The sequence below is a fragment of the Cnephaeus nilssonii genome, assembly GCF_951640355.1.
Source record: "Cnephaeus nilssonii genome assembly, chromosome: 4".
NCBI lineage: Eukaryota > Metazoa > Chordata > Mammalia > Chiroptera > Vespertilionidae > Cnephaeus > Cnephaeus nilssonii.
In genome coordinates this window covers 51,234,036-51,248,407 of record NC_137075.1, presented here as the reverse complement: position 1 = coordinate 51,248,407, position 14,372 = coordinate 51,234,036, and the positions used below count along the sequence as shown (strand labels likewise).

The 14,372-nt window shown below is 38.5% G+C and overlaps 1 protein-coding gene across 1 annotated transcript in view; it reads left to right on the top strand.

Annotated features, from left to right (window-relative positions):
- FAM227B (family with sequence similarity 227 member B) overlaps positions 1-14,372 on the top strand; it is a 203,841-nt gene that overhangs the window by 162,790 nt on the left and 26,679 nt on the right. Inside the window, exons 10-11 of the mRNA XM_079768986.1 lie at positions 6,089-6,186; positions 11,224-11,384. Of these exons, the coding sequence (XP_079625112.1) occupies positions 6,089-6,186; positions 11,224-11,384 (259 nt within the window). The remainder of the gene's footprint in view (positions 1-6,088; positions 6,187-11,223; positions 11,385-14,372) is intronic.

Sequence of the window (14,372 nt, the reverse complement as noted above, 5' to 3'; positions counted from 1 at the left end):
ATTATGTTGAGGTATGATCCCTCTATTCCCACTTTGCTGAGAGTTTTTATCAAGAAAGGGTGTTAAATTTTGTCAAATGCTTTTTCTGCATCAATTGATATGATTATATTATTTTTGTCCCTCAGTTTGTTTATGTAATGTATCACATTTATCGATTTGTGAATATTGTACCATCTTTGCATCCCCAGAATAAATCCCACTTGGTCATGATGTGTGATCTTTCTAATGTATTGCTGAATCCGATTTGCTAGAATTTTGTTGAGGATTTTAGCATCTATGTTCATCAAGGATATTGGCCTGTAGTTCTCTTTTTTTGTGGTGTCTTTATCTGGTTTTGGGATTAGGGTAATGCTGGCTTCATAGAAAGAGCTTGGAAGTATGCCTTCCTCTTGAATTTTTTAGAATAGTCTTCTTTGACTGATTGGTAGAACTCCCCTGTAAAGCTGTCCGGACCAGGGCTTTTGTTTGCTGGATGGTTTTTTATCGCTGTTTCAATTTCTTCGGTAGTTATCGGCCTATTCAGGTTTTTTTATTCTTCTTGGTTGAGTTTTGGGAACTTCTATTTTTCTACGAATATGTCCATTTCATCTAGATTGTCCATTTTGTTGGAATAGAGTTGTTCATAGTATTTTTTCATAATCATTTGTATATCTGTGGGATCAGTTGTTACTTCACCTCTTTCATTTCTGATTTTGTTTATTTGGGTCCTCTCTCTCTGCTTCTTGGTGAGCCTGGCTAGAGGTTCATCAATCTTGTTTATCCTTTCAAAGAACCAGCTCTTGGTTTTGTTAATCTTTTGTTTTTGTTTTTTTGTTTTTTTGGTCTTTATGTCATTTATCTCCTCTCTGATCTATATTATTTCCTTCCTTCTGCTTACGCTGGACTTTTCTTGTTGCTCTCTTTCTAACTCTTTGAGTTGTAGAGTTAGATAATTTATTACTATTGTTTCTTGTTTTTTGAGGTAGGCCTGAAGAGCTATGAACTTCCCTCTCAAGACTGCTTTCACTGTGTCCCATAGATTTTAGATTGTTGTGTTTTCATTGTTGTTTGTGGCCATGATGTTTTTTATTTGTTCTTTGATCTTCTCTCTGGTAACCCAGTCATTGTTTAATAGCATGCTATTTAGCCTCCAGGTATTTGATTTTTTTATTGTTTTTATTGTAGTTGATTTCTAGTTTTATACCATTGTGATCTGAGAAGATGCTTGATATGATTTCTATCTTCTTGAATTTGAAGAGACTTTGCCTGTGTCCCATCATATGGTCTATCTTTGAAAATGACCCATGTGCACTTGAGAAGAATGTATATTCTGTTGCTTTAGGGTGAAATGTTCTGAAGATGTCAATTAATTCCATCTGGTCTAGTGAGTCATTTAGGATTGATATTTCTTTGCTGATTTTTTGTTTAGAGGATTTGTGCAGTGGTGTTAGTGGGGTCTTAAAGCCCCCTGCTATGAGTGTATTGCTGTCAATCTCTCCCTTGATATCCTCCAGAAGTTTTTTTATGTATTTGGGTGCTCCTGTATTGGGTGCGTATATGTTTACCAGAGTTATATCTTCTTGTTGGATTGCTCCCTTTAGTATTATGAAGTGGCCTTATCTCTTGTTATGTCCTTCACTTGAGATCTAATTTGTCAGATATAAGTATTGCTACCCCAGCTTTTTTTTTTTTCATTTCTATTCTCCTGAAAACCTTTTTCCATCCCTTCACCATGAGTCTGTGTGAGTCCTTTTTTCTGAGGTGGGTTTTCTGTAGACAGCAGATATATGGGTCATGTTTTCTTATCCACTCAGCTACCCTATGTATTTTGATTGGGGCATTTAATCCATTTAAAGTTATTATTGATAGGTACTTGTTTGTCGCCATTTTTATTTTTTATGCCTGTGTTCCTTCTTCGCTTCCTATTTCTTCTTTTTACAGCAGACCCTTTAGCATTTCTTGCATTGCTGGTTTGGTGGTGATAAACTCCCTTAGTACTTTTTTGTCTGTGAAGCTCCTGATTTTACCCTCAATTTTGATTGATAGCCTTGCTGGGTACAGTATTCTTAGATTCAGACCCTTCCTTTGCATGACTTTGTATATTTCATTCCATTCCCTTCTTGCCTGATGTGTTTCTGTTGAGAAATCCATCGCTAGTCTGATGGGGGATCTTTTGTAGGAAACTTTCTGTCTCTCTCTGGCTGCTTTTAAGATTCTTACTTTGTCGTTGGTGTTTGCCAATTTAATTATAATGTGCCTTGGCTTCAGTCTTTTGGGGTTCATTTTGTTTGAGACTCTGAGATTCTTGGACTTGTGTAAGTTTTTTCATCCCTATATCAAGGAAGTTTTCTGTCATTATTTCTTCAAAAAGGTTTTCTATTCCTTGCTCAGTTTCCTCTCCTTCTGCCACCCCTATTATGAGGATGTTGTTTTGTTTCATGTTGTCCCAAAGTTCCCTTAGGATCTCCTCTTGTTTTTTTAACCTTTTTTTCTAGATGCTGCTCTGCTTGGGTATTTTTCCCCATCTAGTCTTCTAGCTCACTGATGCAGTCCTCTGCTTCTTCTAGTCTACTGTTGATGCTTTCTATTGAGTTCTTTATTGCAGTGATTTCATTTTTCATTTCTTCTTGGTTCTTCTTCATTTCTTCTTGGTTCTTACACATATTGTCGAATTTTTCTTCCTACTTTTTCAGTGACCTAATGACCATTTCTCTGAATTCTTTCTCTGACATATTGCTTGTCTCCATTTCATTTAAGTACTTTTCATTCGTATGTGGGCTCTTTCTTTGTCTCCCCATGATCTCTCCTCTCCAGGTGTCTGGTTATGTAGCTCTCTCTCTCCTGCGTTGACTTTCTCTGGGAGAAATCTGACCTTTCCGTGAGAAGGTGCAGAGCTCATCCAAGTCTGCATATTTGCGCTGCTTAAGTCCTGAGGTTTGTAGGTTCACAGCTGGTCCATGGGTGTTGTGGTTGTAGGGTTCTGGAAAGTATCTGATTCTTCCCGATTGAAGGTAAGCTAGGCTTCCGATCCCAGCCACACTCCCCTTCAAGATGGTGTGGTCTCTGCAGCAGAGCCGATTGCTCCGGGAGAGATTTCAGCAGCAGTGGAGGCTTCCCGGTCAGGGGAGCCTGGTCTGGCAGTCCCCAACAGTCCCTTGGAATATAGCTGTCCTTCACTCACAAATAGACTCTCCCTATAAGTCCACACACTCTCCTTTCGTTCTCTCACTCACATATTATCTTGCAGCCTGCCTTCCTGTTGGCAGCCATCTTTAATTTCTGGTGCCCTTATTTTTAAATGGCCAGTGTGCGTCATGGCAGCTCCTGAGTTGAGCGTCTGCCCCCTGGTGGTCAGTGCGCATCATAACTACTGATTGGATGGGCAGACACTTAGCCTTTTATATATATAGATACTAAGACTAGATAGTATTTTTCCTGTGAATCCTTATATCAATCAGGATATGCTGTATTATGCTGTAGTAAGAACCTCAGCAAAATCTTAGTGGCTTATGCTGATAAAGGTTTATTTTTTACTCACACTGTATACATTGCATACAGACTGGAATCTCTATTAGTATAGAAACTCAGACATCCATACCAAAGAAGATTCCATCTCATTCACAATAATCACTGCCTCAGGCAGAGAGAATTCAATGAACTGAGTATTGGCTTTTAAATCTTCATCTCAAAAAAAACCACATTATTTCAATTCAAATTTTATTATTTTACTAGAGGCCCAATACACAAAGATTCGTGCAAGAATGGGCCTTCCTTCCCCTGGCTGCTGGCACCGCCTTCGCTCCAGACCAGAGCTGCCTTTCTGCCTTTGCTCCACCCTGGAGCCACCTTTCAGCCTTCCCACGCGGCCCAGAGGCCTGGAGCGACTGGGGCGGTGCAGAACACCCCCAGCCGCTTCGCACCTGTGTATGCAAATTAACCTGCCATATTTGTTGGGTTAATTTGCAAATGCACTCCTGATTGGCTGGTGGGTGTCGTGAATGTAAGTCAGTTTGCATATTTCTCTTTTATTAGTGTAGATTGCACAGTGCAAACCACATGGCCATACTTATCTCAAAGCCATTAGTGGTTTTCAGTCCTATCATGTGCCTTGGAAGGATGAATAGGTGAATATTTCTGGACAGCCTAATTGATTACCACACTCTCCTTAGGAAAACTCTGTATAATGTAATGACTATGTTGACATAGTAAATGCAGATAGGGTTGAGTTTATAACATTGTACTATATTGACCAAGGGCATAAAGATAAAGCACAATATGGTAAAAATGGTTCTAAATGTGGCCAAGAAAATTTAGTGCTAATAATATAGCTCTTTGCTGGTCTACCTTAACTAAAAAAATATGTCTCAGATTTCTTTAAAGGAATAGATAATACTTAATCAGTCCTCAATATTTTCAATATTTTTTTTCTCAACAAAGCTTTTATAAGTATGAAGTAATAGAGAGTTTGAATTTATACTCCTTAAGAAATAACATTTTTTAAAAGAAAAAAATATTAATAACAATATTGACTAACATGTAACCTTTACAGTGTTCCCGGCACTATGGTTTGCACATATGCTCTTATTTTTATGCAGTGTTAACAAGTATATAAGGTTTGTCATCTTCAAATTTTATCTGAAGAAACTGAACCTTAAAGAAATTCATTTGCCCAAGGTCATGACGTCTACAAATGGCAGAGCTGGCGTTTAAATCAGTGTCCATCTGACTCCAAGGCCTACGTGCTTAACTCGTACACAACTCTGCTTCACGGTGCAGATTGCGTTCACATGTGTGTGCTTTACACTGTTATCTTTCCAGTATTTCTTTATACAAATGAAATCAAATATAATAGATATGCTTATTTCCTCTCTTTACTAGTATACTAAAGTTAGCATACTGTATAAGTGAATTAAATAATATACTTTATACAATGTTCTGCACCTTGCTTCCTTTAATGATATGACTTGTGGGTCTCTTTACATCAGTATGGGTATTTCCTCATTGCTTTTTACAACTGCATAGTATTCCTTCAAATGGGGGTGCCTTAGTTTATTCAACCACAACTTTATTGCTAAATACATGGGTTATCATCTCTAAATTTTTAAGTTATGCCACAAATCAATAAACTTGTACCTATGGTCTTTCCGACTTAAGTAACAGGTTGTGTAGTATATAGTCTCAGGAGAGAAGTCACTGGATCAAAGGGAAAATACGTATTTTTGGTAGATATTGCCAGATTCCTCTTCATACATTATATGCTTTTGAGCAGGTTTTAGAGAAAAGAAATTATGTGGTTTATTACTTTTCTTGCCAATTCTAACTCCAATTCAGTCTAACATTGATTCCACTTAAAATTTTAAAGGGCAGATTCCTTGCTAACCAATCATTTAGACTCTGCCAGAGATAAATCCCCACTTGCCTCTAGTATTTCAGGCTAATATTTAAAATATTTTCATGTATAATGTTAAAAATCAATCCAAGTGACTTTCCTCAAAACCTCAGAGGTTTCTCATCAACATCTCAGCCTCTAGATCTAGTTGGTCTACATGGTAACTGATAATAACCAGTGCCAGAATGTAGCATAAACCGCTGAGATCACCTGTTTTCTCTGCTCTGCGTTAAGATATCTTAATAACCAGCTTTTCGGCTGACTGACATAGCTGATTAAATTGTACAGTTCTGTCCTTTAAGACATGGAAAGATTCCCTCATGTGCATTCATGCTGGTTGCAATGAAAAATTGCCAGTAAGGGTGTGTATAGTCAGTATGTGGAAAAGGTGGACTCTAACATGTGGAGGATCAAGCCTCCTATTGCATTTAACTAGAGGGTCATGAAAAGAGCTCTGGACTCAGAAGCAAAAGACCTAGGCCTGTGTCCTCTCCATGTATTCTTAATAAATGGTAGCTTAGAGCAAGTCATGAGAAAATAAAATGCAATATTCATTTCCTCTGACTAGGGCAAGCTATAACAATATCCTAAACTTCTCCCATCCATCTTTGCCTCTGTCCATGTTTAGAGTGAATCGCTAGGAGAAAGAAGGGCATCATGTCTTTTTGTCGAGGAAAAAAAACAACAGAATTTTAAAAAATATTTTATTTTCTGTTTTAGCTATAGACTTCAATATGACGAAAATTTTTAAGATCCCATCAGCATATACAATATCCACATCCAGGGAAGGATCAAGAATATCAAAACCAACAACAAAGGTTTGGAATAGAGTTATTTTTTTTTTAAGTTCTTACTTCTTTAATTAGCAATATAATTAGTTGAACAGCTTCACATAGACATGTTGGATATTTCATTCTTGACATATATCTTAGGAAAAAATTAATGATCAAAGTGATTTATTGGAAAGTTAATCTTACATAAAAACTCTTGTTTTGTTTTTGTTTTTTCTTTAAAAATCCTCCTCGATAATGAGAAAAGACGTGGTATTTACTTTTTCTCACATTTCTGGCACTACTTGTCTCTGGATAAACATATAAACGTGGCTGGGATCTCAATAAGCATCAGTCGAAGTTGCAGGGAAAATATCAAAGGAGTTTTCAGTAATGGTTGGCCTGTCCCCACCTCTTAAGCCAGGGTCTTGGAATAACTGAGTACATACATGTAGATACTGTTACTCTTAAGTCTAAAATGCTCTGTTTCTCCACTTTCCTGAAGGTGCCTCCAAAATAGAGATCCTATGGACTTGCTACCTAGTGTTGCTTTAGCAAGATTTGATTGAGGTTATTGGCTTAAAATTCTGAATCTGATCTCTTAACTTGTTAGACAGATTTTAAATTTGTTGAAGTCTTTATTGCTAAAATTTATCTGAATTATCTAGTCAAGTCTGGCCATTATTTTAAATTTTAAATTATGCCTGTATAAAAGCCATTTTCTGAAAGTCCTTATTTACATATTTCCTAGTCTCTAATAATCCAGGTATATAGAATCTCTTCCAACCTTCACAGTGCTACCAAGTGTGGTTTGAAAGTACTTAGCATAGAAACTGGTGATCTCTAGGAGTCAATTTGAGATCCGTGACAATATCACACCTTTTTTGGTGGCAGGAGGAGAATGCTAGATTTAGAAATCAGGGAAATGTAATAGAAATTGTATATCTGATCTTCAGCAAGCACTAAAAATTGTCTTTTACACCTTACTTACAAGTTGAAGAAATCTGGACAAATGAATGTGTGACTATACAACCTTTTAAAGATAATACTATTAAAAGCTAGAAAGCAAATTGTAGGTACATCTTATTGCATAATTGGTCCTGTCCCATGCAGACTACTTTATCAACAACTTGTATAAAATATTGTTGCCATTTTATGAGATATGTAGAAGTCATAAACTGAATTATGAATTATGAACATTGGATGACAGGCTAAAGTAAAAGTCCTGATCTTAGAAAATAAACTTTTAATGTGGAAAAATAGAGGTCCAAAATTACAACTGCAGAGGTATCCTATCTAATAATAGAGTAACATGTAAATTACCATCACTCCGCTACGCCCACGATTGGGCGGCAGGAGGCTGGGGGACGGGACTCGGGGTGGCCTATCCGGCCATTGAGAGGCACGGATCTGCTGCCACTGAGGGGGGCTACCCTGCTGTTGAGAGGCGCAGGGGGCGGGACTCCCGCCCCCTGTGCCTCTCAACGGCCAGATCCGCGGCCGCTGAGGGGGCCTGCCGCAGACACCCAGCTGCGCCTCTCAATGGCAGGGTAGCCAGGTGTCCACAGTAGCCCCCCTCAGCGGCCGTTGAGAGGCGCAGGGGGCGGGAGTCCCACCCCCTGTGCCTCTCAACAGCAGGGTAGCCCCCCTCAGCGGCCGCAGATCATCAAAAGTGGGGGAGCTGGGTGCCTGTCTGCTACGGCACCAGCGGACAGGCACCCAGCTCCACGGCGAATAGCAAAAGTGTGTAGGGGACCCTACACGTGCATGATTCAATCATGCACTGGGCCTCTAGTAATATAATAAAGCCTTGGCTTAGGGGCATCTAAAAAGGCTTGGGAATTATTTTTAACAGTAAGATCTGTGTGTGTCAATAGTAGAATGTTGTCAACTCCCAAATCTACTGTATTCTTGGCTATTTAAATAGATACGTGGGTTTTACTTTATGCTGATTTGACAATAATTGTATATTTTACACACTTTGGAGAGCTTCATTATAAGAGTGTAGACCAAGCATGTCAAACTCAAGGGCTAACACGGGCCAAACAAACAAGGTTTAAGTTTATATGGGCTGCAAAAAAAACAAAAGCTTCAATTTTCATAGAAACGTAGGTTTATTTTGATAGAGACATGCTGAATATAAATGAGTAATCATTAACATAAAATAATAGAACATTTTAATAAAAATTAATATTTTTCTTGAACATTAATTTACCAGACACTGAATAGCTGCACAAATTAATAAGCATAACACAAGTAAACCTATTTTTCTTGTTCTCCGAAAGCGAAATATTTCCTATTGCACACACCAAACAAGTCAGAACAAGACTAATGACGTGGCAATCGGCTGCTAAAATATTCGCTGCTAGGATTAGTGGAGAGAAATGGTGCGCCTGCGCGTAAGGCATATAAGGGAAATGAATGCAACACGATTATAGTAATCAGTCATTAGCGAACATTGTAGTTCGTTATTAATAACTAGAGGCCCAGTGCATGATTAAATCATGCACATGTAGGGTCCCCTAGGCCTAACCTGCCATCCTGGTGCCGGAGCGGACAGACACCCAGCTCCCACGCTTTCGCTTTTGATCATGGGGGAGCTGGGTGCCTGTCCGCTCCGGCACCAGGCCTTTCAGAAGCCTCCGGCAAGGCTTCTGAAAGGCCTGGTGCTGGAGCGGACAGGCACCCAGCTCCCCGTTTTTGATGGTCCGCGGTGGGACATGGGCTCGCTGCCCCAGAGGCCCCTTCTGTACCGCAGCACAGCCATGGTGCAGACACTGAGCTTGCGCTGCCGCTGGCGACACAAGCTCAGCGTCCTGCCGGCCCAATCAGCCACCCCAGCCACCCCGAGTCCCTCCCCGCCGCGCCTCCTGGCCAATCATGGGCATAGTGAAGGTACGGTCAATTTGCATATTTGTCTATAATTAGGTAGGATTATGTATAATAGGATATTGTAAAAGTTAAGTTACAAAATTTCTATTAAGATATTTCTTACATACCATCATACTGGCTGGGCCACAAAATTTTTTGTTGTGGGCCTCATGCAACCCATGGGCCACGAGTTTGACATGCCTGGTATGAAGCATTCTGAACATAATATAACCAGAATAATGAAGGACTCTAAAACCATATTATTTGAGGAATGGTCAAAATATTTAAAGACATTTCTATTAGAAAAGAAAAACCCTTGAAAACCTTATTAACTATTTTCAAATATGTAGAGAGCTATTGTAGGAAAGCAGGATTAGACTTTTTCTGTGTGGCTCAAAAAATATATTTTTACCAATACAAACCAAAACATTTTTTACTTTTACCAATAAGTGAAAGCTATAGGAAGAGAGAGTTCAACATAAAGAAGAGGTTGTGTGTTTTTTTAAGCACCGGGGTGTCCAAATGATGAATGAGTGCCTGTAGGTTTCAAATTCTCATTGGCAGGACACATATTAAAACAACAAAAATCGAAGTTTAGTTTTATAATCATTATCAGCAATTATCCTGTCATAAATTAACAGAAAACTTCAGCACCAAAACCATTTCTTAGACTTTCTGATTCACCCCTGGTGATCCTCCCAAAGTTTATAGGATTGCTTACTTCTTCAAAATTAGTACCAAATTATTCTTTGACGATGAAAGCCCTGTTTATGGAATCAAAGTTCTCTGACAATTTTCTGTTAGATCTTTTGTGGGGTCAATAAAAGCAGTGGGACTTCTGTTAATTGTCTTGGCCATTTTGAATATGTCTAACAAGAGTTCTTTGGGCAACATGGGACCTTCTGCTCTAAAGTATCTAAGAAAATGGCTAAGGCTCAACAAAACTCTGATTTTGCATTTAATACCTAGTTCTGCTCTTGCCTGGTTCAACTATCCTTAAAAAATCAGGGATCCTCACAGCCAAAGAAGGAGCTGTAAAGTGTAGTTTTTCTAAGTTTAAAACTGGTAGCTGCAGGAAAAAATAACAAAAATGTCTATTTGTAGTATTTCAGTAAGATAGTTTTTATCTTACATTACACAAGACAGAAGCCTGGAAAGGGGTCATAAATGATCTTTTGATACAGGCAAGTTTTCTTTTTAATCTAAATAAAGCTTGGCTTGGTTTTGCATGTAATTTAAAAATCAGGCTAGATATAACCTGTTGTAAATTGTCATGAATTAAGGTGAAGGAAATGATTTACATCATAGAAAATACATCTGATATTGACATTTAATTTTCACCATCGAAGAATTGCTTTTGATTCTCATAGTTCCACTTTTAAAAATAATTCTGGAGCAGCTAGGAATAAATATAATTTTAAAATAACCATAAGCAAAAGAAATACAGAAGAATTTTATATATCATTAAAAGCAAATGAGAATAAAATCTATTTCCCCACAGGAAATGGAATAAATAATATATCTCTCTTCTGGGCCTTATAAATATTGAGAAAAGACAACATATGAATAGTTGCTATACTGACCTTGTTTCCCACAAGAAGTCAATCTTGAAGCAATTATATTTATGATTGTTGTTTCCCTGACATAGAATTCGTGGTCAACATTTTTTTCCACCAACACTTTGATTGTTATCCAACTGCCTCTGATGTCCTTTGTTCTAATGAGAAGTCAGCTGTTAATCTTATTAAGGATCCCATATATGCTGTTTTTCTCTTGATGTTTTTTGAGATTTTTCTTTTTTGTCTTTGTCTTTCAACACTTTGACTATGATACGTCTAGGTGTGAATTTATCCTACTTGAAGTTAAGCTCCTTGGAAAGTTTCAGTCATTATTTCTTTATCCATTTTCCCCCTTTTTCTAGGCCTCTGTTCATTTTCTTCATTCTTTTTATTTCTATTCTTCAGAAAAAATAATCTTTATTGATCTATCTTCAAGCTTGCAAAAGGCTAAGCGAGCTTTACTGCACATACTCATAGATTCATACGTTAGTAAATTTCTTTAATTAAGAAGATGCTTTGAAGTATTTACTTTTACTTATTCTAATATAGTAAATGGTAGTTTTATTCATAGTTATAATGCAGTTATAATTTATTTACAATTCTTTAAGAACACACCAAATTAATAATTGACTTTATTTTTTTCTTCCCCTCACAGTCCTATTATAGTAGCACTGGTCCAGAGTTTAGCCGTGTGCTCTTCAATATTGGAGGTCAGAGTCCACTGATTTTATATTATCTTAAGATGCATGAACTAACTGGTATTTCCAACGCCCTTAAACGACCCAAGGTTACAATCACTGAAATATCGCAAGAACCATATCCTTTTTTAAGCTTTTTAAAAATACTATCTATTTCTAAAATATTCAAAATGTTTTACTAAAGGTCTCAATTAAGAAAAAATAATGCATTTTTAACCAATGCTTTTATTTAGCATTTAATTATGTTCAAAACTTTTGTAGCATGTTTGGTTAAAGTATTTTCTCTTTTAGATCTGAGGCTATGAATTTTCATGCAAGAAAAATAAGTCAAACACAGAACCTAGGAACTTTAGAAACTGATATATTTAGCTATTTAGTAACAGACTATCTTTGCAACTTACTTTTCAGTGTTCAGTTTCAAACATTTGTCAGAACCATGAGAAATGGGCTTCTAGACGTCTCCAGAAGAGTTTCAAACATGTTTTAGCTGTGGCATCCTTTGTTCCGTAGAAAATGTATCAAAAAGCTTAGTGTGTAAAATATAAAATAAATGAAATTGGAGCTTTTTGCTTACAGCAGGGGTGAGGGGCCAGAGTTCTATTTACACTCTTGTGTGCCCTCTGCATAACCCATCCTGGCCCAGGCCTGTCCGTGGCCACGCAGATGAACCCCAGGGGATCTAATAGCGTGCTCTCCAAACTGGAACATACACAGCTCTCACTGGAAAAAAAAAAAAAAAAGGATATCAAGACTCTTGTTTACATGTACTTCTATCTTGAAAAACAAAAAAAGAAGTTGCATTTCACTAGTATTTAGTAAACAGGTACCCTCACTCAGCTGATATTTCAGTCTGCACTCTACCATGCTGATGGATAATGATGGCATCTTTTTTTAGTGTTTCTTTTTTTTTAATTCTTTATTGATTAAGGTATTACATATGTGTTCTTATCCCCCCAATACACCCTAACCCCCCACTCATGCCCTCACCCCCATTTTGTCTGTGACCATTCGTTAGGCTAATATGTATGCATACAAGTCCTATGGTTGATCTCTCCCCCTTATCCCCACCCTCCTCTACCTCCCATCTGAGGTCTGATGGTCTGATCGAGACTGGTACAGCCACTGTGGAGAACCCTATGTAGTTTCCTCAAAAAACTAAAAATGGAACTCCCATTTGACCCAGTGATCCCACTTCTAGGAATATACCCAAGAAACTAGAAACATCAATCAGAAAGGATATATGCACCCCTATGTTCATAGTGGCACAATTCACCATAGCTAAGATTTGGAAACAGCCTAAGTGCCCATCAGCAGATGAGTGGATTAAAAAACTGTGGTATATCTACACAATAGAATACTATGCTGTGGTAAAAAAGAAGGAGTTCTTACCATTTGCAACAGCATGGATGGAACTGGAGAGCATTATGCTAAGTGAAATAAGCCAGTCAGAGAAAGATAAATATCACATGATCTCACTCATTTATGCAATATAATGATGGCATCTTTGCTCTTGTGTAATTTTCTGAGCATCACAACATAGTGCTGTTATTTTTGAGGGGAAGTTAAGCAGATTTATAGATTATATCATCCAGCTTCGATAAATTAACAATTCACTAGTGAAACAATAGCTTAAAAGATTTCTGGAAAGAACTATAGATTAATGATAATTATGATACAAGAATAAATTAGATTCCACATATAAACTAAGAAACAAAATAGAAAACAGACTCATAGAGGAGAGGAGAGGTGGAGGCTGGGTGAAAAGGTAAAGAGATTTAAGCAAAAGTAATAATAAAATAAAATAACTCATAGACAGACAGCAGTATTGTCACTACCAGAGAGAAATGAGGGTGGGGGAGGTAGAGAGGATAAAGGGGGGTAAATGGTGATGAAAGCAACATGACTTTGGGAGGTAAACATACAATACAATATACAGATGATGTATTATAGAATTGTACACCTGAAACCAATATAATTTTATTAATCACTAGAACCCCAATAAATTCTATTTTAAATAGAATAAATTTTATAAAAAAGAAATGGCAGAACAATATTTCTCCTACTCCTTGAAGGAGCTCATTTTCAGCCACATTAAGAGATGAAATTAATGGTGACACATTTAGTTTTACCCAGATGTAGACCAAAAATCTATACTAATAATAGCCTAGGGCCATCACGACCAGATGGACAACAGGTCACCAGGAAGTGCACAGAGCACTTCTGGGTCCCACCCCCGCGGCCCACAGGCTCCTATCACAGCAAGGCTGGCAGCCCGGTGGGCAGGGTGAGGCAGGCGCAGAGAGCAGGGCCTGGCTGCCAGGCTCTGGGGCCCCGCAGACAGACAGCAGGGCCTGCCAGCCGCAGTGCACCGGCAGTCCCTCTGGCAGTCCCGCCTCTACGTGTGAGCTGCAGAGGAAACACCTTTTCTGACCGCTCATTGGCTAAGCTCCCTGTACACCACTTGCAGTGTTCTTGGTAACTTGGGTAATAAGAATCCAAGAAGGTGATCTAGGGTTTTTCTACCTCACTCCTGGAGTAAAAAATGAAGGCCTGCTGCTGGAGGGGCTAAGAAATGTCATATCCTGCCCTAGCCGGTTTGGCTCAGTGGATAGAGCCTTGGCCTATCCTTGGCAGGGTCGAGGTTCGATTCTGGTCAAGGGTATGTACCTAGGTTGCAGGCTCCTCCCTGGACAGGGCCCAGGTTGGGCTCATGCAGGAGGCAACCAATTGAAGTGTCCCCCTCACATTGATGTTTCTCTCTGTCTTTCCCTCTCTCTTTCACGCTCTCTAAAAATCAATAGAAAAATATCCTCAGGTGAGGATAAAAAGAAAGAAAGAAATGTCAGATCCTATGAAAGAGACATCTTGAAAATGCCTAAAGAAAGTTGTCATTTTTTTGTGGTGAAGGGACTAGAGTCTGTGTTGATGAAAACACCTTGGTGGCTGTGGCAGTCTGCAGAGGCAGTAGCAGTAGGGTGATAAGGGCAGCGCCTTCCCCTGATCAGCCCGGTCACCTCCTGCAGAGGGAGGCCAGACTGCGGCTTAACCTTTTGCACTCGGATGTCGAGTGTGACTCGACACAGTTAGCATCGAGATTAAAATTACT